Raw genomic sequence first — 23238 nt, forward strand, 5'->3', positions numbered from 1 at the left:
AGAGGGGGGTGTGCGTGAAGTGTAGATGACCATTTCTTTTGTTTTTGCCACGTTCAGTTCTAGGAAGTTATCTGTGCACCACAGAGTGAAGTGAGAGATGGATAGTTGGTAGGCTGTAATAGAGTTATTGTCGCTGAGCAGACCTAGGATGGCGGTGTCATCTGAATATTTGTAGTATGTGGTGATTGTTGAGGGGCTGATGCAGTCATTTGTGTAGAGGGTGTAGAGAAAAGGGCTGAGGACACAACCCTGCGGGGCTCCGGTGTTGGTGATGATGGTTGGTGATGTCACTGTGCCTATCCTTACAGCCTGTGGTCTGTCGGTGAGGAAGTTGTGAATCGAGCAGATATGGAGTGAAAGAATGTTAAGGTGACGGAGCTTCATGATCATCTGGTGGCGTTGGATTGTATTGAAGGCTGAGCTGAAGTTTATGAAGAGAATGGATGCAAAGGTGCCAGGTGATTCCAGGTGTTGAAGGAGGGGGTGGAGGAGACATGCTACAGCATCCTCCGTCCCCCTGCTGGCCCTGTAGGCAAACTGATATGGGTCCAGCAGTGGGCTGACTACTGGCAGGATGATGTGGAGGATGAGTTTTTCTAGGCATTTCATAATAATGGAGGTTAGTGCAACTGGACGGTAGTGGTTTGGTTCAGAGGGGCGTGGTTTCTTGGGTACAGGGATGATGGTTGAGGTTTTCCAGATGGTGGGGATGGATGCTGACCTGTATGAGTCCCAGAAGATGGAGTGGAGCGCAGAGCTTCAACACTTTGGCTGAGATGTTATCGGGCCTGGGTGCCTTGCCAGCTTTGCACCTGCTCAGCTGTTGTTGCACCTCCACTATGGTGAATGGAGGGTGTGCAGGTACATCTGGGGGGAGGGCACTGAGCAGCTCCTCGCATGTGGCAGAGTGGTTTTGGGTGGTGAACCGTGTGAAAAAGGAGTTCAAGGTGGCTGCAAAGGTGGTGGGATCTGTGGTTGTGGATTGAGCCTGACTGGGTAGTTGGCCAGAATCTTTACTTTATGGAAGGCTTGTTTAGTGTTCATAGTGCTGAATTCCTGCTCCAGTCTGTCCTTGTATTTGTGTTTGGCCTTGATGATGTCAATTTTTATTTGTCTGTTGAGTAGGTTGACAGCTGTCCAGTCCTTGCGTTGAAAAGCCTTGTGCTTTTCCCTCAGACTGTTTTTGATATGGTAGGTGATCCAGGGTTTGGAGTTGGGATATCTCCTGACAGTTCTGATGGGGATGGTGCATGAAATACAAAAATTAATATAGTCCGTAATCAGTGACACCCTGTGATCCAGATCACCCTGGAAAATGTCTCAATCTGTACAACCAAGTGAACCCTGTAGTTGTGCAATGGCATCCTCCGACCAGTGGGCGGCGCGGTGGATGTGTGGCTTGATGCGTTTCAGTTCCGGTTTGTAGTGTGGTAGCAGGAAAACAACATTGTGATCGGAGTAGCCAAGTGGTGGGTGTGCGTGATGCGATAACCGCATCAGATATGTTCCCATAACATAAGTCCAGCGTGTTGTTTTTCCTCGTGGGAATGTCCACGTACTGGTGGAGAGATGGCATGACACAGTCAAGTCTACAGCTGTAGAAATCACCCAGAATGAACACCGGGGCATCAGGATATTTAGCAATCATGCGGCTAGCATCCTCGGCCACTAGCTCCGCAGCTGCTCCGGTGTTGGCACTTGGTGGGATATAAACACAGCTGATCACGAGGGTGGGAAATTCCCTCGGAAGATGGAAGGGGCGCAGTGACAGCATTAGCATCTCCACGTCAGGTGTGCAGACTGTGCGGTGGACTTTGATGTTTGTACACCACCGCTTGTTGATAAAGATGCCGATGCCTCCGCCCCTGTCCTTACCGGACTGGCCGGTCCTGTCAGCCCGCAGCATGGAAAAGTTATCGAGACTGACCTCCGTATCCGGGACATCCCTGTCAAGCCAGGTTTCTGTCAGGGCGATGATACATGCATCTCTGAAGGCCCGCTCCACCCGGCATTTGGCATGCAGTAAATCCATCTTATTCCGAAGGGAGCGTACATTTGCCAGCACGATGGAGGGAAGAGGGGGTCTGAAGGGACGCTTCCTCAGCCTGGTGTGTACTCCTCCTCGCCTACCTCTCTTCCTCGCTCGGATTTCTGGAGGGAGATCGGCTGCCGGTTTCGCGTTGCAGAGGACAGAAGAGCGTAGCTGGAGAAGCTCTGCCCGGCTGTAGGTGAGTTGTTTGTACCCACCGGCCTCTGGAAGTAGCGCCGAGCAGTTGTTGAGGATCCATAGTATCATGCATATGATCCAGGAAGCCTTGTATAGATTCAGCATCGTGGGTGTTTGATTGAGCGACTCAACATTAACAGACTGGACAGTAATTAGTAAAAGGCGTTTCAGACAATACGAGAAACACCAACCCAAACGAGACACCGACAGAACGCGTGACAGAGAGTGCCGTCGCAGCAGAGCATGCGCCGATCCTCAAAAAAGAGGTTTGATATCTGTGGGAACTCTGGGATCTGCACTGGGATTTAAAGAGACGTTCTGTGTGTTTTAGCCTGACCACACAGTCATGATGAGCCCATCGCATAAAGAGTAAATACATCATGTGTCACAAACTATGACCGAGTCAAACTGGTAACCAGTATTGGCTCTTTGTTCACTGGTGGAAGTGATTTTTCCTCCACCATCTTTACAGCTTTAGCTTTTCAAAGACCAGCACCCTCGTGCTGTTTTGTGCCATAAAGTAATTTCTTGGGTTTCCTTTTGAATCCAACCAGACTGGCCAACAGAAACCAGTAGAGCCTGCCAGTCTTCTCGGTGATTGTATTGTTTGTTTAAAGAAAATTATACTAATGTTTTTTGTTACATGCTACATGAGGCTGTTTTAAGGGCGTTTTCACAGCCGCAGTCCGTTGGTTCTTGTCCGGTGGAACAGCTGATACTGGGCTGCATGTTTCATTCAGTTTGGTTTTGTTTCACACGACAAAAAATGAAAAGAAGCCGATATGCATCAACAAAAGCCAGAGCGAGAGGCAGAGAGAGGAAGTGTTTACTTCAGGGAGGCTTTTTTCTCACTCTCTCTCTCTTGTACAAACACATTTGGCCAACACAATATCCAGTGTGGACACGGAGCGCCAGCAGCAGCCTTGGCATTTCTTCATTATTGCAGTGCTGGTGTGGCTGTGTATCAGTATATTTCCTTTCCTATACTGCTAAGTGCTAGAGGCTAACGCTACCTAGTTTCGCCTTTTTGCCATTAATTACAAGTCTACAACACGTACCTGAGCTACGGGAGCTGCTTCCTGGATTTCACTGTCAGAAACAGGCGGACAGTAGAAGCCCAGCTCTGTCCCGTAAGGCTCCATCTACACAAATGTTTCCCCCAGGGATGAATTATGGAACCTCAAGGTAATTACGTGAATCTTTTCAGAGCCAAAAAGGGAACATATATGAGCTGTTTGTTCTAAATGTACAGACAGCGTTTGGTAAATAAATAGATAAATTAGGTAAATATTAACTTGTAGGCTATTGTTGAGTAGCCTTGAAAATAAGTTTGTTTTATAGATTTGTGGATATGAAAAATAGGAAATACATTTATCCAGTCAGTTTGTAATAACAGAACAAGACTCAGGGCACAAAGGAGCTCCTGATGTCAGGGATACAGAAGCTGGACCACAGAGCTGTCTGTCTGTCTGTCTGTCTCTCTGTCTGTCTGTCTGTCTCTCTGTCTGTCTGTCTGCCTGTCTGTCTGTCCGCCTGTCTGTCTGTCTGTCCGTCTGCCTGTCTGTCTGTCTGCCTGTCTCTCTCTCTCTCTCTCTGTCTGTCTGTCTGCCTGTCTGTCTGTCTCTCTGTCTGTCTGTCTGTCTGTCTGTCCGTCTGCCTGTCTGTCTGTCTGCCTGTCTCTCTCTCTCTCTCTCTGTCTGTCTGTCCGTCTGCCTGTCTGTCTGTCTGCCTGTCTATCTCTCTCTGTCTGTCTGCCTGTCTGTCTGTCCGTCTGCCTGTCTGTCTGTCTGCCTGTCTCTCTGTCTGTCTCTCTCTCTGTCTGTCTGTCTGTCTGTCTGTCTGTCTGTCTGTCTGTCCGTCTGCCTGTCTGTCTGTCTGCCTGTCTGTCTGTCTCTCTGTCTGTCAGTCAGTCTGTCTCTCTCTCTCTCTCTCTCTCTCTCTCTCTCTCTCTCTCTCTCTCTCTCTCCCTGATGGACTCTTATGAGAAGTGACTGTCTATCAGAGTCAGTGCAATTCTATTACCTGGACCCTTGATTGAAACTGGATTCATTTTCACTGCACCAACACACACACACATACACACACACACACACACACACACACACACACACACATGATATAAGCACAGATAGAGTCTCGGACATAGAGCAGTAGATAGAAACACAGTAATCCACACACACACACACACACACACACACACACACACACACACACACACACAGACACACACACAGACACATACACACACACACACACACACACACACACACACACACCCTGTCACCCTCCCCCCCTCCTGTTTGTTCTCAATAAGCCAGATCTCAGCAGATCTTGGTGATCCAGCCCCGGGCAGAGGGAGGAGTGTCCCAGGCGCCCACTGCAGAGAGCCTCGGTGCCAACCCGCTGCGCCAGCCCTGATGACGTCATCACTATGCACCATTCACCAGACCGGGCCCAGACCCCCCGCTGGGAGGAGCGTCGCACACACACACACACACAGCAGCTAGATGTTACCGTCTAAAGGCAGCTGACAGCAGCGGGACGCGGCCGTGGCTCCGCAGTCTGTCAACAGGTGGCGCTGTGACGGAGAGTTTGACTGACGCGGCCGCACGCCGGGAGGCGGCCATGACGGTGCAGCTCCGCCTGAGGCAGGCGGGGGGAAAGTGCCGACTCATGCCTTCAGCCGGTCGAAGAGGTTTCAGTTTCCCTGTGGGTGGATTTTTAGCCGTTGACTATAAATGGGTAACAGCTTGAACTTTCATTGATGATGTTTCACAACAATGAGGCTGATCAGTTATTGATCAGATGAAATGAATCTCGTTGCTCAGAGGCCGGACGGTGCAGGACAACACTGGAGCAGAGAAGCGTCGATCACGTGATGCGCTTGGAAAACCTTCACTCTGACGCCACATGATCATATTGATCATATTGATCATATTGATCTGATCACATGATCATACTGAACGACCTGGGCTACAGGAAACAGAGTTTGGCAGTTTTAGATATAAACAGCAGGGGGCGCCATGCCAGCTTCCTCTTCTGTGAGCTGTTTTCGGCTGCAGACATATCAACAACACTGTGACTAATTATTATTGGTTATTAGTCACTTAACCACAGGATTCAATCAGTTAACTATCAATTTACACAGCAACGTACATGACAAACAAACAAACAAACAAACAAAAAAACAAACAATATACAGCTTGAATCATCATGAAAACAAAAGCGAATATAACAAATATCAAACAATCAGCAAAATTATTTGGTGCAAAAACCAAAAATCCCTCATTTTATATCTGGATATCTAATCTGTGCCCTTTCAGGTTCCACAGGCCTGATGCTTCTGTTAGACAATCTGCCAAATTTCTAAAATGTAAATTTTAGCATTTCGCTTCCAGGCGCAGGTTAAATCTGTGACATCACTTTTCAAAGATTATTTTGCTGGTCTGATTAATGTTCTCTATCTTCGTTAATCCAAACCAATCCCTGTACCCGTCTCCTCCTCCTGTCCTGTTGCCACGTCCTACTTTTCTTTCTGTCCTTCCTTTCTCCTGCCTCCCATTGAACTTTTTCCATCCCTTCATCCTTCTTTCTCTAACTCCTCTCCTCTTTCCTCCCCTCAAAGCCTCAGTCACAGCTTCATTACTGAGATTATCAAATCCTCAATCCGCTGTAATCTGATGATTTTTCGTCCACACTTTGCCCAAACTCCCTACAGCACATGAACACACCGAATACACACTGAGCTCCTTATGCAAACACACACACACACACACACAGACACACACACAGTGCACAGATTTGCATGTGCTCAGGTGTTTCCTTATGTTTGGAGACTGAAGTGTTATGCTGGTAGACTGACAGGCTCCATGTTCTGTTCACAGAAACTCACTGAAACTTTTATTCTCCTGCACAGACTGAAAAACACACACACAGCCAACATATAAATCAGTACAGTTAAATAAAATTAATTAAAATTAATTAAAATGTATTCAGGAACTTTGGCATGTTGGTTACATGCAAATATAAAAAACAGATGTTTTCTACCTCAGATTCATGGAAACTCCTAGTGTGTGTGTGTGTGTGTGTGTGTGTGTGTGTGAAAAGGATTTGGTTCAGAGACCAGCAGATATATTGATCAGTCCTCTGCCTACTGACACACACACACCCACAGACACACACACACGCACACACACACACACACACACACACACACACACACACACACACACACACACACACACACACACACACACACAGAGAGAGAGCCCACATAACCTCAGTCCCACACAGACGATCAATAGCTCCCTCTGAATGTTTAACTTTGAGCCCCAGAGATCAATACAGATTCCTTAACAGAAACAAAATATATATTTCTACCAAACATCGATGCTGTGGGGGGGGGGGGGGGGGGGGGGGGGGGGGGGGGGGGGGGGGGGGGCATCAGGCCAGCGTGTGTGTGTGTGTGTGTGTGTGTTGGGGGTGGGGCTTAGTAATTTTACTAGATTATTAGTTATAATGTTCAGCAGGATAAAAATGTGAAAAGGGAAATTTTCAGGATGGAGCTCAGACGCTGCCTTTTAAAGCTCATAACATGCCTGGGACTTTTTTTTTTTTCAGTTTAGGAATTTACATTTACTTGGCAAATACTGACACATGAATGCAAGAACTGACTTATTGTAGGTAAAGAGCCAATCACAAGCGGGCTCTTTCAGGTGCATTCTGGGCCAGGAGCACGGGTTGGTTTTTGATTAGGAAGCAGAGGAACATGTCTCTGGTCATTTCCCTCCTCACGTGGTGGACTCGTGCTACAAACTGAGTATTTATTTGCCAAAACGCTCGATGCAAATGAGTCATTTTGCATGAAGGACTGAAATGCGGCTGAAACCCAAATCAAGGCGGCACAGAAACGTCTGACCTTAACCCACACAGTGCTCACAGGACTTCATACTTTCTTGTGTGACTAAGTTGCTTAAAAATGCATTTATTCTGGATTTTCAAGCCGAGCTCTGTGCAAAGCTCTCTATCCTATTAAAGCGTCAACAAACTTGGTGAGATTTTATGTCGAAGCACAAAAATAAACAACAGAGAAATCAAGTTTACAAGTACGAGGCCCTTTTGCTTCATTTGGGCGAAATTAATACACAGCAAGAAAAATTTGTCCTGTGTTTCTTATCATCTGTTAAGAAAGGGATGTAGTGTGTGTGTGTGTGTGTGTGTGTGTGTGTGTGTGTGTGTGTGTGTGTGTGTGCTCAGTATATGGCAGCAGGCCGTGTAATGGAGCTCTAACTCTACCCAGAGCCTGACCGGACACCAAAACAGGAATGAATTCATTTGTGGCACCAAACAACATTTTCCCTCGTAATCCTCATCAGACATCAGAGTCCACTGTTTCCTCTGTTTTGGCCTTTAAGTCTTTGTTTTAGATAATAGTAAGACACAGTTACAGCTTTTATTTTGATATGATGATATGTGGTGGTGCACCGCTGCTAAACAAACATGGGATGAAAATGAGGAAACACTGAGTCCTGTTCCCAGAGCCGATGGCTGCTGTTTACACTGAGGAAATTTAAAGCTGCCAGGCTGTAATATAACTTATCAAACAGGCAGAGGCTGAAATCCTACAGGACATATACATATATATACATATACATATACATATACATATATACATACTGGAGCAAGCTGTGCTGCCCATGAATACTGAGAATAAATGAATGAATGAATGAATAAACAAACAGTCATTCTTCATGCTGCGTTTAGTGATGAACTGAGGTAAAACCAAACCCAGCACGTCGAGTCGATCACACACACTAACACGGGATCACACACACTAACACAGGATCACACACACTAATACACACTAACACGGGATCACACACACTAACACAGGATCACACACACTAATACACACTAACACAGGATCACACACACTAACACAGGATCACACACACTAATACACACTAACACGGGATCACACACACTAACACAGGATCACACACACTAACATGGGATCACACACACTAACACAGGATCACACACACTAATACACACTAACACGGGATCACACACACTAACACAGGATCACACACACTAATACACACTAACACGGGATCACACACACTAACACAGAGGACTGTCACAGTGTGTATCGGTGTACGGGTTAGACGTGTGGCTGTAAAGGAGAGAAAATAAAGAGGAGGAATGGCATTTATGAGCCACAAGGAAAACCCAAGGACAGTGGAGTTAGTGTATGCAGGGGGGTGGGGGGGTTTGAAATGACTACAAAGATTACTTTGAAATGACGTGTGCTCTCTCCCGTCACCTCAGGGTCACCTCAGGGTCACATCAGGTCACATCAGGTCACATCATCGCTTCAGGAAAACGAGTCCTCTGTCCTTTCAGCTCCTCAAAGATGTTGACGGAAAAATTTACGTCGCAACTTTTGTTGCAGTGAGACAAACGGGAAACTCTGCTGTTCGGATGTTTCCTGTCACCGTCTCTGAGGTACAGCATCGCTGATCTGCCATCACAGATCCGGAGACGTCACGCAGGCCCTTCAGAGGAGAGGCCTGAAGATTCATGCGAGGAAAAGGTCGCAGGAGAATGTTCACCCATCTCCTGTGATCAGATTCTATCACCTGTAGCTGTACCTCCGGCTCCCCTCGGCATCCTCGTCCTTCATCCACCGGCTGTTTTTTACCATAGTTCCTTTACATTATGCATTTATATCTTTTATTGTTTGTTTTCTGTGTTTACAACATCCCCTGCCGTCTGTCTGTCCTGGGGAGGGATCCCTCCTCTGCTGCTCCCCTCAGGTTTCTTCCTGTTTTTCTCCTGTTAAAGTTTTTTTTTTTTTTTTTTTTTTTTTCAGGGAGTTGTTCCTCGTCCGATGTGAGGGTCCCAGGACAGAGGATGTTGCATTTCCTGTAAAGCCCTTTGACACAAATTTGTAATTTGTGATTCTGGGCTATATAAATAAATAAAGCCACGGCCGCTCGTAATGTGAAACAAGAGTGTCATCATGTCTTGTTGCTAAAAATCCATTAAAACAGTTTTAAAGTATCGATTACAGACTCTCATTTACAGTATTTACAAATGATTCCTATTAAGATGTTCACAGCATCGTAATGCCGCCCCCTCTCTGCCTCCTGGAACATCTATCAGGATTTCTTCGTACAACTAATAGTAGAGGATAAGATTAACAGAATCAACACAAAGCCACACTACATCTATCTATCTATCTATCTATCTATCTATCTATCTATCTACATAGCAGTTCTGTGTTTTTCATGTATTGGATCGTTGGCAACGCATCAAGGTGTGTATTGCAGTGGTCTCATGATGAGAAATTCACATCCATAGACTGTGTGCGTGTGTGTGTGTGTGTGTGTGTGTGTGTGTGTGTGTGTGTGTGTGTGTGTGTGTGTGTGCCGCATGCCAATACTAATGCTAAGTTACTCAAGGGCCTGCATCAAACAGAAACCTCAGTGTAGCTCCACAGTCAGGCGTTCATTAGAGGGAAAGGCAGCGGGGTACCAAGTGAAGGATATCTAAATTTGGCTGAGCTCATAATGCACTCAAGTCACAGTTTTGCCTTGTTTTTCATCACTTATTCCCTGTATCATCAAGCAGTACACTGTGCAGCTCATAAAGATCCTTCCCACCTCTGTTATGCAAATAAAGCCACATCTTCCTTTCCCTCTGCTTTTCTCTGTCACTTTCTGAGAAAAAAAAAATCCATTTGTCCATCTGACTTCCTCCCTCAGCATCATGTGAAGGTGTTAGCTGGCCTGGCTCGTAGCTCCCCAGAGGCCTCCCGGGGCCATGAGTATTTATGAGGGTGCAATATCCTACCTGGGGCGCTCCCACATGTCCTCCCACATCCTGTGACGGGGTGACTCACGGGACACGGTGGACGGACAGGTCTGAGCCTGAGATGCGACGGCCGAGCAACATGAAATGAAGGGGGGGTGGGGGGGGGGTTGAGGAAGGCCTGAAGCTGGAGACACACTCGCGCTCTGTGTGTTTGTATGGAGGGAGATCAGTTTGATCAGTGATTCCTGCTAGTTGCTGATACGGGTCACAGATATCTGAAAAGGAGACTCCCACTTTGGTTTAGAGCTGGAGCTCACCGAAGAACCTACGCTGACATTTCATCCAAACGTTCTGCAGTACACAACATCTATGATGAGATTTCTCATTTTTCATTGTTTTTACTTTAATCACTGCCTCGGTCAACAAAGGCATCCTCCCTAAACAGACACGAGGTCTGTAAGATTAAAATTTCCACGTCTCCCTGTGGGTGTCAGGTGACTGACAACAAGCAGAACCGAATATTATAATGTGGCCTCGACATGAAAAAAAAAAAAAAAAAGTCAGTTTGGGAAGTTTGGCTCTTTGGTCTCTCACGTCACACACGTCAAACCTGTGGCTTCAGGTGTGTGACATCCTGTTGTCACTTAAACCTGTGGGGGTCATATCAGCTGTTATTTGGATGTTAGTGAGTTTTGCTCGAGTTTTGAAAGTGTGTCTCCAGCTTGAGGGTGGCGGTGGACAGACGGGTTAAGGATACATCCGTACGCCGCCTGTTCTGGAGCCGATGGCCAGGATCTTCTGCACGGGGTCGAAGGCCAACGTGGTGGGCTGGTAGGGGAAGCCGTGACGCACCGTCTGCAAAAAACAAAACAAAACAAAAAAAAAAAAACACACACAGATGAACCAGGTGTTAGTGTTTAATCTGGCAGGATAACTTCCCTCCTCTAGTCTCACATAAACAGAGCCTGTTCGCTGCCTGCCCGTCCAGGTGAGCTCGGAGGAGAATTCACCAAGTATTTCATTCCAAATGCTCTCGGTCCATTTTGGAAATCTAGGATCAGATATTCACTGTTTCATTTTACTGTTTTCTAAGTAAATGTCTCACCGGTGATGTTTATTTTGTTTTAACTTGTAATGGATGTTTGTTTCATCGCCTCTTGTTTAGCTAGCTGAGAGAGGGATCAAAGAGCAAAGCGGTTTTTATGCAAGAATTTTCTCATGACATTCACGAGAAACTCTTCTGCTGTCGGAGTCATAAGTACTGTTTGAAACTGCGTACATATAAACATACTTATTCACAGATGCTAAATACGTTTGCATAGCATTTTAACAGGTTACAAACGCAGTAGAAAGATGCAACACAAAGCCAGTATGTGATCCCACTGCGACTTGAGCATCTCCTTTAAAACATGTTGATGCTCGGTTCGCCTTATGGTCACAGTCGATGTTCATCTCAGTTGAGTCGATTGAGGAGTGTGGATTACGCTGAAAAACAACTGGCAGGTACAAGCCGGCCGTCTGAAGCCACGTCGACTCAACGCTGCGTCATTAGCAAAGAGACGCCATTTTGTTTTAGGTTACATTTGGACTGAACTGGAAGAAAGCTGACCTCCTGGTTCATAAACTCTGCCTGCCTGGCTGCCCCCGCTCCGAGAGGCCCTGCATGTCTGCCATTAGTCACGTTAAATTTCCCAGCAGCGCCTCCCCTGACTGTAATCTGCTCTGATGGGATGGAGAAATATGGCCGTCACCAGTGTGGAATGCTAATGTGTTGCAGCTACACAGCGACAGGTTACCGTCTCATTCATAAATCTACAGTTAGGAATTAAAAAAAAAAAAAAAAAAAAAACGACTGAAGCTCTGACTTCTTAGGGCTGGAGGTATTCCTGCTGCTTAGTTAATTCATCAAATAAATGAGCACTGGAGGAACATTCACACGCGAGCTGAGTGAATAACAGTAAAGATGTGCACACACATGCAGTAGCTGTGTTGATTTGTGTGTGTGTGTGTGTGTTTCCCTAACCGTCACCACCTTCATCATGTGGACTTTTTCATGTGGGAGGAGGGTTTGCAGTCACTTAGACTGGCGGCTGCTCCTCAGATTATCTCGACCTGCCACTTTAACAGTTTAACAGCTATTTTTTTTTTTTTTTTTTTTTTTTTCTAAAGGCAGTTTTCTTTCTTTCTTTTTTTTTTTTTTTTTTTATTAATCAACCAGCCAGTCACTACGAAAGACAACAGAACAAAGTCATGGTAAACAAATGGGATGCACATGGAGCATAAAATGGTTTGTTTGTAAGCGAGTGAGCAGATACTACAGCCCGAGCACAGAGAGGCAGACTGTCGACAATATAAACGCGTTTCATAACAAACTCTGCTGTTTTACTAATTACAACAGCTGATATTGTCTAAAGCCAGCACCACACCTAGCAACCTCTCATCTGCATATTTAATAATGTTTGCAGACAATCTAAACAACCACTAACAGGTAAAATCAGCTGAGCCGAGGACCAGGTTATGACACAGCTATCGACCAATCAGATTGCATGATTTGAGCTATCCGATTTATGACACAGCTGTCTGGGCTACTGCAGAACGCCGCGACTGACCAATCAGAATGCTTCGTGTTTTTTTTAAGTTGTTCAGCGCCGGTCGTGATGAAAGCCTCTGACTTATTTCTGCACAGATAAATGCAGAGTTGTCCATTTTCAATGTGGTGATGAAATCCACCACAACACTCCTGCGACGGCCGGGCTGATCTGTATTCAGCTGAGAGAGCGGCTGAAGCCCGTCTCTCTCTTCACAGCCAGAAGCTGCTGAAGTGTGTGGAGGGAGTTTTCAACGAGGTGTTGAACTCCACAAAGGTTAGACTGACAATTCCCCAAAACGTGTGCAGAAATTCAACATGTAGCCGACACCCTCCTGTACCTCAACATGCACAGCTGCAGCAGGTGCAGGTACACATGTGTGTGTGTGCACACACACATGTGTACCTGTCTTCAGAATTATGAATGGAGTTAAGACTACCCTTTTGCAGATTTCTCTTCCTATTCATATTTTTGTTGAGTTGTCAAATATTCATGCATGAATGCGACGACTGTCCCTGTAGATGATTTATTAGCTATAACCAGAGGATTGCTTCCAGCGTGTTCTGGGTGAGAGAAATTGAGCAGATTATTATTATTATTTTTTTTTTTTTTCAGAAAACAACCAACGACGCAGCTTGAAACAGCAGAAAATCTTGGCACTGTGCAGCCAGCGACAGAATAAAATGCTGTGGCCACACAAACCACCTCGTCGACAAAAAATAAAACAGCCGCACCCGAAAAGCTCAGCAGGGGGGCAGGATGGACTGTTTGGGACAGAGAGAGGGGAAACAGTGCCGTCCTCTCCCCTACCTGTTGCCTCTTTACAGCAGTGGAAATGAAGTTAAACAAATATTAGAGGTGAAAAGTGAGTTTCCACTTGTTAATGCGCAATGCATATCCCAGGCCTCAATTCATAACAAAATGAAACTGCACCTGAAAATAAGACCAAGGAGGCAAAACAGGCCTCTGCAAAAAAGGTTAATTTCTTATCCTGGTTCAGACATGACATAATAAGGTCAGTGGACGTTGGGGGTAAATACCTGTGCAAACACTTGTTTGGACAGAAAAAAAATTGGTTTGGAAGGACGAAATATTTAGTTTGCAAAACATTTGAAACAGGAATCGCAAAAATACACGCAGCTCTTCACAACCTAACAACCACCCACCTGCTTGGCCACCACCACCTTTATTCAGCTGCCTGAATTATCGTAACCTGGCCTCTGTCCTGTCATCAATAATTCATAGGCATGAATTTGGAGTGACAACAGAGAGACAGAAGGTCTGAGCATGAAGGAGATGGAAATAAAACACAGACAGAAACCAGTCAGATCACAGCAGCCACAGGAACACAAGGAACACACAGCCTGAAGCATCCTGCAACAGACAGACAGACAGACAGACAGACAGACAGACAGGCAGGCAGACAGACAGACAGACAGACAGACAGACAGACAGACAGACAGACAGACAGACAGACAGACAGACAGACGGTGTCTGTGTGTATAGAAACTCTATGGATGCATGCTTTGCACATGCTGTCTGTGCATGTATGTCTGTGTGTGTGTGTGTGTGTGTGTGTGTGTGTGAGTGTGAGTGTTTGTGTGCATCTGTGTATTCATTAGGAATTCAGCGAGCTGCTGTGTGACATTTAAACAGGCCTATTAACAAACCTAATGTGGACTTGTTATTTCTATAAAAGGTGTGTGTGTCTGTGTGTGTGTGTGTAAAGTGTGTGTGTGTGTGTGTGTGTGTGTCTGTGTGTGTGTGTGTGTGTGTAAAGTGTGTGCCTAAATGTGGGGTGCATGCATGCATACACTCTGTGCCTGTGTGTGCATGTGTGTGTTCGTGGTAACTGCTCTGTCAGTGGAACAAATAAGGGAGGCAGCCTGTATGTTTTCATGATAAATTAAAACGTTAGTATACTTTCTGTCCCTTTAATGTTAATTATTACATTTTATATGATTTTACATTTGCACACCCTGACTAAAGACATTAGAAATCAGTTTTGTTGTATCTCTCGGGCTCATTCATGTCCATTCAATGCCCAACACAGAAAATGACCCCCTCGTCACTGTGAATGAACCACCAGAAACTGTTTTATAAAGATTACAGCTCCAGACATCATAACACATCAACACGGGGCTTGAGGAGCATCAGCAGGTCTGAGTGCAGACTGGAAGGCCGTCCCACTTCTGCTTTCTGCTGGAAAACAAACACTGTTTACATGACATTTCCGCTTTCTGTGGTTTTCCTCTCTAACATAAAGCTTTTAACCAATAGCGAACGCTCTCTGTGGTTACATTAGGACCCGCCCACGGTCAGTCACAACCCAACAGGCAAACCAAAGAAAGACACTTCTGCCAACGAGCATCTGTAAAAATAAAGAAAACTCCTGGAACAGCAGCCAGGACGAGGCATGACTCTCACATCTCAATCTCTGAAAAATGATCCACACTCATGAGAAACAGTAAGAAATGAAACCTCTGCTCACAAATCTCAACATTACAGTGATGACTGTGCATCATCACAGCCCACAAATTCAGTCTCTGACCTCTGGACACACACATCATCTGCCTCTCAGCTCATATACACACTAATACACACCTTACGGTCACCATGCTAAGGTCACCATGGCTGCATGTAAGCCGACGTGTGCCTCGCATACAAATGAATCATAAAGATAACATGCAGGAGTTCAACCATATCCAAGAGCAAAAGTATAAACGCAGTGTTCATGCTATGGAATCTCAATTCCTCATTTAGCGTTTCAACCACAAAATTACTTAATAATTGAAGGAACAGTCTATTCAGTAGCATGTACAGGGTGAAAACTGTGTTGTGAGTAATCATTATTATGAATATGCATGTATGTAATGTTGTTTGATGTTGTATTTTTGCTAAGAGAGATATTCTCAGTGCAGCTACAATGGTATTCAATAGGGAGAAAAAGATGTATAATAGGAATGTTCAGATTTCAGTGTCCACCCCTAAAAATGAAAGAGCGTTTTTTTTTTTTTTTTTTTTTTTTGTAGCCTTGGTGATTGCAGTGATGTTAAAGGGAGAAATCCAGCATCAAGGAGGGAGAGCTCCCCTCTTTCTCCCATTGCAACATCCTGCCAAACCCCGTTTTTACACAGCATCAGTGTGTTTGAGGATGGACTTTTTCTTTGACATGGACGCTAGAGTGAGTAGTTCGTGCTAAAATAATCCAAATAATGAGGTACTGAGGCAGAGTCATAAGGCAGAAGTGTTGTAGTCTGTCTTAACTTGGAATGAAGCACTACTGTCGCATCTGATGACTAAAGTCAAGCAAAGGCAAAGCTGTAGTAGTAATATAAGTAATTTACTGTAATTTTAGCTAAATCACAGTCACTGTAATTTAGCTGTATGTTTCCTAAATAGGTTGCAGGCAGACAGCCATGTGCACTCCCTGTTAGCCAGCACACTGAGCAGCACACTGAGCAGCACATAGTGTCAAAGTCAGAGACGTAAACATGGATATGAAAAGACCTGAGCTCATCACCGCTGCTAATTTAAGTGACAATGTGAACTGAAGACGGATATCATTGCTCGGGTGTCAGGCGAGACGCTGCCACCGAGCAAACACCAAACACCACAGGTGGGTTCACCTGACTTGCTGGGACATGAAGATCAGGTGAAAAGGAGGAGGAGAGACCTTTTCACAGGCTGGTCCTACTTTTTGTCATTTCCAAATTTCACAATAAAAGTTGCACGATGAACAAAAATTGCAGATGGTCGATGGAAGGGAGGAAAAAGGGTGGGAAAAAGGAGAATAATATCAGAGAGTTGGCCTGATGATGAGAACCGTGCGGACTCAATCATCATATTATGGGCTTATTTCATATTTGCCAGCAGAGTCTACAGGGTGCCCTGTGATGGACTGGCGACCTGTCCAGGGTGTTTCCTTGCCTTCGCCCTATGAGCCCCCGCGACCCGAGTGAGGATAAGCGGTTTAGAAGATGAATGAATAAATGAATGAATGAATGAATGAATGAGTCTACAGGGTCCTCACTTCAATCAACCCCTGACAGTTTTGTGTAATGCACCTTTAAAAGTGTGTTTTCTCCTCCTTTTCTATCTGCATAGAAAAGCTCACACCTGACAGTCACTTTTACGTACAGTACATTTTAAACAAGAGACTTTTTACTTCTACTTATGTGGGTTTTTACAGCAGTACTTCTACTTTTACTGCAGTAAAATATAACTGCAGTACCAGTTCTTCTACTTGAGTGGCTGTAGTGCAAAAATCTACTCACTGGCTGAATGTTAATTTCAGAGCAGACTTTCTGTTTGTGCTGCTGGTTTTTCAGCGGTTTAACCGTCCAGCACCAGTTTTTTTTTTTTTTTTTTTTTTCTGGCATGCTGGTCAGGTACGTTCCTGCTGGATCTCTCCAACACCGGCCCGGTTGTTCCCCCAGGTCCGGACTACGACCTGGGCTGAAGCAGCTTTTAGAGTCTAGTGCTCACTGTGCTCTAGTGATCCGGGTCTGGAGAGGAAAAATCAAGAAAAATCTGAAGACATTCCTGTTCAGCTTCGCTTTTTTTCCACAGTGAATCTTTGTATTTAGTTAATTATTTAGTAGTTTAAATAATTTATCTAGTTTTACTCTTCATTTTTTTATTTTAATCCATTGTATCCTTTTGTTTTGTTATTGCAATCCCTTCATTTTGTCATGTTATTGTTGCTCTTTCTTTGTGATTTAGCTGTTTGACTGAGGTTTGCTCCTATAGCTGGAGTAAGTATAGATGTTGATATTCCAGTATATTATTGTCTTTTTTCTCTTTTTAATGTTCTGTTTCATTAAAATGGAGTTGCATTTGATTGGATGGAATGTATATAAAAACAGTTTTGGTTGGGTTTGGATCACTAAGCGCTGGTGATGCTCACCGTGCTTAGCAGACAAAAGCAATGTACCTGACCATGACCTAACACACAGACTTGGGTAAAGTGTATTGCAGCCTTGAAGAGACTTGTTCTTGTAAAATCACAGGTTCAATCCCAGCAGCGTCCTTGAGGAAGACACATGAACTCCTTCACAAAAATCTGTCATTATCCTGCAGCTCCTCTAACATGGATGAATTTGAAAGAGAGAGCAAAATAAAATTCAAGAATTCAGCAACTTTTGGGGAGTGACACCGTTTTAAATAAGCGGTTTCACCCGAAGGTGGCCCGTGACCGACGCCACTCGATATATTTACTGTTCGGTACACATGCAATCCCCTGTAACCCTAACAAACTCCTCCACACACACACCAGCAGGCAGGGACACACTTCACATTGGGATCCACATAGAAAGATGATTTAATCATCAGTGTCGAGCTCTCAGGTGGTCTTCATCCCCGAGACCCCTCCTCCTCCCAGAGGGCAGACCCATTAAATATACATACAAGAGAGCTGGGGAGTGGATGAAAAATGCATTTACCGTGGTGAATCTCAGAGCTGCTCATACATATTTCAAGGCCTCTAAAGCCATTTTTCTCCCTCGTTCTGTGTGACTGTGTGTTTAGATGTGTGTTTGTGAGTGTGTGTGTGTGTGTGTGTGAGAGAGAGAGAGAGAGAGAGAGAGAGAGACTGTAAACAGGGTGAGGTCGACTCTTACATCTAGAGGATTTTATTGGATTTCTTGTAGGATACACTGAGCAGGAGCTGGTTTCACCCTGAATGCTGCCACAGTTCAACACAGAGCGATTAAGCTGAAGACACACGATGGAAATATTTATTGGGAAATAGAAATGACTGGGGAGTCTACAATTTTCTTAAATATTTTGGCAATTACAGCCCATCATCAAAATTATGCTCACAGGGTGGTAACATGATCATCACAGGAGGTGGTGGAGCTGAACAGCAGCAACACTGAACTGACAGCCGAACGCAGAAAGGAGCCGCTTTAAATTCTGGCAGCCGCCTGATGATTGGCTCACAGAATGCATGGATACATCTGATTGGTTAAATGTGGCAGATGGAGTAGAAATTTGACAGTGTAAAAAAAAAAAAAAAAACTGGACACAGTATGCATAAGAAACAGGGTAGGCTTGGTGATTTTCTGATTAATCTTCATTTGAAAGACCTTATCTATATAATGCACAGATTGATCCTTTAATCTATGTCTTTGTCAGTGGATACGTGAGGGTTTTCACTAAATATTATTTGTAGCACATGCTGCTAGCTTGCCAAAATCTTTTGAATAAGAGGATATAATTTTTCGAGAAGACTTCCTGTTCATAAAGGAAAAATGCACATTTTACCTCCGCTAAGTAAGTAATTGTGTGTTATTGTGTGTAACAGTGGGATCCCTGCACAATTCACTGCATTAGTTCTCAGACAATCTCATTCATATGCATTACAATTGAAACATCCCCAACTGAACAAATATGGAATTGAACTGAAATTAAATGGTTATCAAATCAAATCGTGAATCGGAATCAAACTGAATCGGTGCCAGCAGCCCTGCTCTGACTGAACCTTCAGTACAGCCTCAACAAGAGGAAGTGAAGAGGACTGAGAGTCTACCTGTCATCTCCCTGTCTACCTGCAGATAAATCACTTTGATCAAAGCTTTTAAACTGTGGAACAAATCCCCCCACAGTCTTCCCTGTCCTAACATAACATATGTGTTCAGCACAAAAACAGGCTAGAAAACGAGAATTATCCAAATAAGACTATTAAGCACTTTGAGCTGCAATTCTTGTATGAAAGGTGCTATACAAACAAAGTTTTATTATTATTATTATTATTATTATTATTGTTGTTGTTGTTGTTGTTGTTAAAAAAGGGGGATTCAGCTTAGCCTAAATGTGGGAATTATTGGAAATTGTGAATATATAATTGATATGCTTGGATTTTATTGTTAGACCTTGACAAACTAAACAGGTGGCAGCTCCTTTTCACTTGTCATGTAATGGTTTTGAGACTTGTGTAGAGCAAAGTCAGTGAGGACAAAATAAGCTGAAGGTTGGATCTGAGGTATTTGTAGCATGTGGTCGTATGTTTGAATGAAAAAACAAACAAGCCAACAATAACGGTAATATATAAAGAATACATACAAGCAGATGCAACCAGAGCAAGAACCAGAAGGGAAAAGTCCAGCTCCAGCAGACGAGGGTTCAGGGAGATCTGAGTCTGCCTCCTGCAGGAAAGACAGCGTTTGATGATAAGGCCCTTCCCTCTCTCCTCTCCGGAGACTGCAGCTTTCTTGGCATGCTACATGATGTGCCTTTGCTCTCGTCCGCTGGAGGAAAACTCACCGCCTTGACAGGTTTTCCCCGCGAGGCTGACTCCCTCATCAACTCTTCCCCCACCGCCCTGTGTCCATCCATCCGTCCATCCGCCCACAGATCTGTCTTCGTTTCCACCTTCTCTTTCCCTCGACTTTTCTTTGTGTCTCCCTGTCTTCTAATCCTGTTAGACGTGATGAGCCTAAATTAACCCCCTTCTCCTTCACACTGTTTGGACAAGGTCCCTGTGGCTCCACCAACGCCTCAATGGGCGTTTGATATTCATGATTATGATTCATAAAATCAAACCAATTCTACTTTCTGCTGACTGAGTAAATGATCTATGCAGGTTTCCATTTAGTCCAGCATCCAGCGGTAGAACTGTGCTAAATGTGAAATGTTCTCTTAAAGTGTGTATAAGATACTTGGAAACTACCAGCCCTCAGAGCATCAGTCCAAACCCTAAACTTTGGCAACATCCCTGCATATTGCAATTTCAACATATCTGATAAGATGTTGTGATATTTGATTTTGTCCACATCATCCAGCCCGAGGACAAAGTGAGTCAACTTTCACTTCCAAATAGATTTCTGGCTATTTTTGCTTCATCTTTGCCCTCCAAGAAATGAACAGTAGTTCAAAATCTGGTCCTGAAGATCCTCCTGCCTGGATGTTTTTGTTCCAGCACACCCTTTCCTGCACAGGGCGGGCCTGCACTTCAGCCTCAAAGTGCCACTCTGTCAAGTTAACAGCCCACGAGCGGCCACAGCGGCTCTACTGGATCCTGTTGTCAGTCATAATATTTCTTATTTCAAACGGATTGAAATAATCAGTACTAGGGGCCAAGTAGCTCTCAGACAAACTCATCTGACACACAGCTGTGTGCACGGCTTTGGTTTGTGTCCGGTGTTAATTTCTTCCATGCTTATTAATTACGCAACCTGTCACCGGGCTGCGCTGCTTTGTGTTTAGAGGAACGGTAACCCCCCTCCCACCCCCCGACCGAAATATATTTCCCTGTGATTGTCCCCAGGTGATTGACCCTCCCCCACCAAATGGTATACTATTTTTACTGGCAAAATAATGTTCAGTGTATAACCAATAAAATATTTTGTTCTTTTTCTTCATGCTCAACTAGGTGAATGAAAGTTCTCCCCACTGCCGCGATCCCATTATTAGAGTAAAATGAATTGTTTCCCTGATTTAGCCAAGTAGATTAAAACAGTCTCTGAAGGAACCCAGTGTAGCTGCTGAATTCTGATAGGCCAAAAAAAAAAAAAAAAATTGTATGAGTCTGTGTACAGTGTAACCTCGCTCAGACTAAAATTAAAAAAGGATGGCCCTCACCTGTTCTCCTGCAGAGCACCCCTCCCATAAACATCTCTAACTCTCACAGCCCCGAGTCGAGGCAAAGCGTGGAACAGAGCCGCCGCCTTGTTTTGTGCTGAAAAACTCAGTTTTATGAAACATGACTCTGATCCAGCTTCCTCTGGCAGGATATCAGGTGTATATTAACAATATGTTTTGTAAGACCAGCCAAATGTAGTGGAGGTGAGCAGGTGCTGCTAATGAGCCAATCAGCCAGAGGAACAAACCCTGAGCTCACGTTCTGATTGGATCACAGCGCTCTTACAGGTGAAAGTAACTTTTAACCCCCAGTGTGTGTGTGTGTGTGTGTGTGTGTGTGTGTGTGTTTTTCTCCGTAGATTTTTCCAAGAAGCTTCCTCAGATATATTGTGTCATCGACCTGGCAGTGTGTTATTGGCTGTGATTGGCTGGGAGCTCCACACCCACTGCCCAAAGGCCGACGCCCACAAGAGTCAGCAAAACAAGAAAATCCAGACGGGGGCGGGGTCTGATGGGGGGCGGGGTCTGACGGGGGGCGGAGTCTGTGCAGACACACACACTTCCAGTGGCTCGTAAGTTGATTGAGAGGGATTGTTTCTGAGTATGAAAAAGTAAATAAAAGCAGTGACCCTGAGCCAGAGGAGAGAAAATGGCAGCTTCCAAAAGGCCGACTGAGAGCAAACAGAGATGGAAAGGGTGGAAACAGGAACTGCTTCAAAATAAGAGCAGAGCAAAACACGGCGATGAGCCTCCACACTGCAGCCCACGCAGTGTGTGTGTGTGTGTGTGTGTGTGTGTGTGTGTGTGTGTGTGTGTGACCAGCACAGCACCATGTGTGTGTTTGTGTTGCCTGTGTGATGCTCCCCCCCCCCCCCCCCCCCCCCCCCCCCACGGAGTGCAGGCAGGGAGCAGCCCCCTCCCAAAAACAAATAAAGAGGCATATATGAACAGGTAGGAGGTGGGTGGGGGGGGGGGGTTCCTGCATGTTTACAAGAAGAGCCGAAGCGCACTGTGGTTACACGACGCAGCAGAATCCCATTTTCTCAGCAAACAAAAACGTCTCTTGTCTTCATTACATAACAGAGACTGAGCTTATTTGTCCATGAAAGACAAAACGAGAACAGGCTCGAGCAGCTCAGTCCAATCTGAGCTTCCTGTTTGTAAAAATGAAACAGGAGAAACAAACGACACCTCCATCACGGCTCGCCTGCAACCCGACTTTGGGTCGAGGCTCAATCCGCTGTTTGTCCTGTCATCAGGAAAATGTGAATCCAGGAGGTTCAGTTTACGAGCTGAGAGCAGATCAAACCTGAGCGTTTGTTTTAGCCTGCATGGACTACCAGATAGGTGGGGTTTACCACAAGGAAAACTGAGAATTTTTTTCAGTTACAGTAACTAACTAACTAACTAACTAACTAACTAATTAACTAAGCATATAAATAAGCAAATAAATAAGCAAACCAACAACAAAATGACGTTTGCAGCAACCCAATCCGTTATCTTTTAAGTGATATTTGGGAAGTGTGACACAGCAAAGAGCAATAACCTCTAAAAATAAAAAAAAATATGGTAAAATAACAGACTAAAAACCTCCATCTTCATCCTCACAAGTCATCCAGTCTCATCCTCAGTGTTCAAAATCTTGTTTTTCCTCCAAACAAGCAATAAATCAGCCAGTGGATCGTATAGTTCAACATGAATCAAGTGTACCGGGCCCATCTGCCTTATTTATTCTTGTTCCCAGGAAAATTGTGTTATTGTCCCATCCCACTGTTGACATGGATATTTTTTCAGTGTGAGAACGACCTGCAGTGAGTGAACTCAGCGCAGGCACGGGTCAAACATGGAGCGAGATCCGCTTTGCCTCATAAAATGAACGACCATCCGCGGTGTGTTTGTTCACGTTCACGTTCATCATGAATGAATCGGTTCAGGGCTTCCAGGGCCAATCGCAGTGAGTCTCTTCTATCCTGTTTGGATCTAACACACACTTCCTGTATATGGCTGCTGCACACACACATG

At 44.8% G+C, this 23238-nt stretch overlaps 1 protein-coding gene across 1 annotated transcript in view; it reads right to left on the reverse strand.

The window, feature by feature from the left end:
* stxbp5l (syntaxin binding protein 5L) overlaps nt 1–23238 on the reverse strand; it is a 240638-nt gene that overhangs the window by 200668 nt on the left and 16732 nt on the right. Inside the window, exon 3 of the mRNA XM_030080730.1 lies at nt 10803–10900. Coding sequence (XP_029936590.1) covers nt 10803–10900 — 98 coding nt within the window. The remainder of the gene's footprint in view (nt 1–10802; nt 10901–23238) is intronic.

The sequence above is a fragment of the Myripristis murdjan genome, chromosome 21 (assembly GCF_902150065.1).
Source record: "Myripristis murdjan chromosome 21, fMyrMur1.1, whole genome shotgun sequence".
In the NCBI taxonomy this organism is placed as follows: Eukaryota; Metazoa; Chordata; class Actinopteri; order Holocentriformes; family Holocentridae; genus Myripristis; species Myripristis murdjan.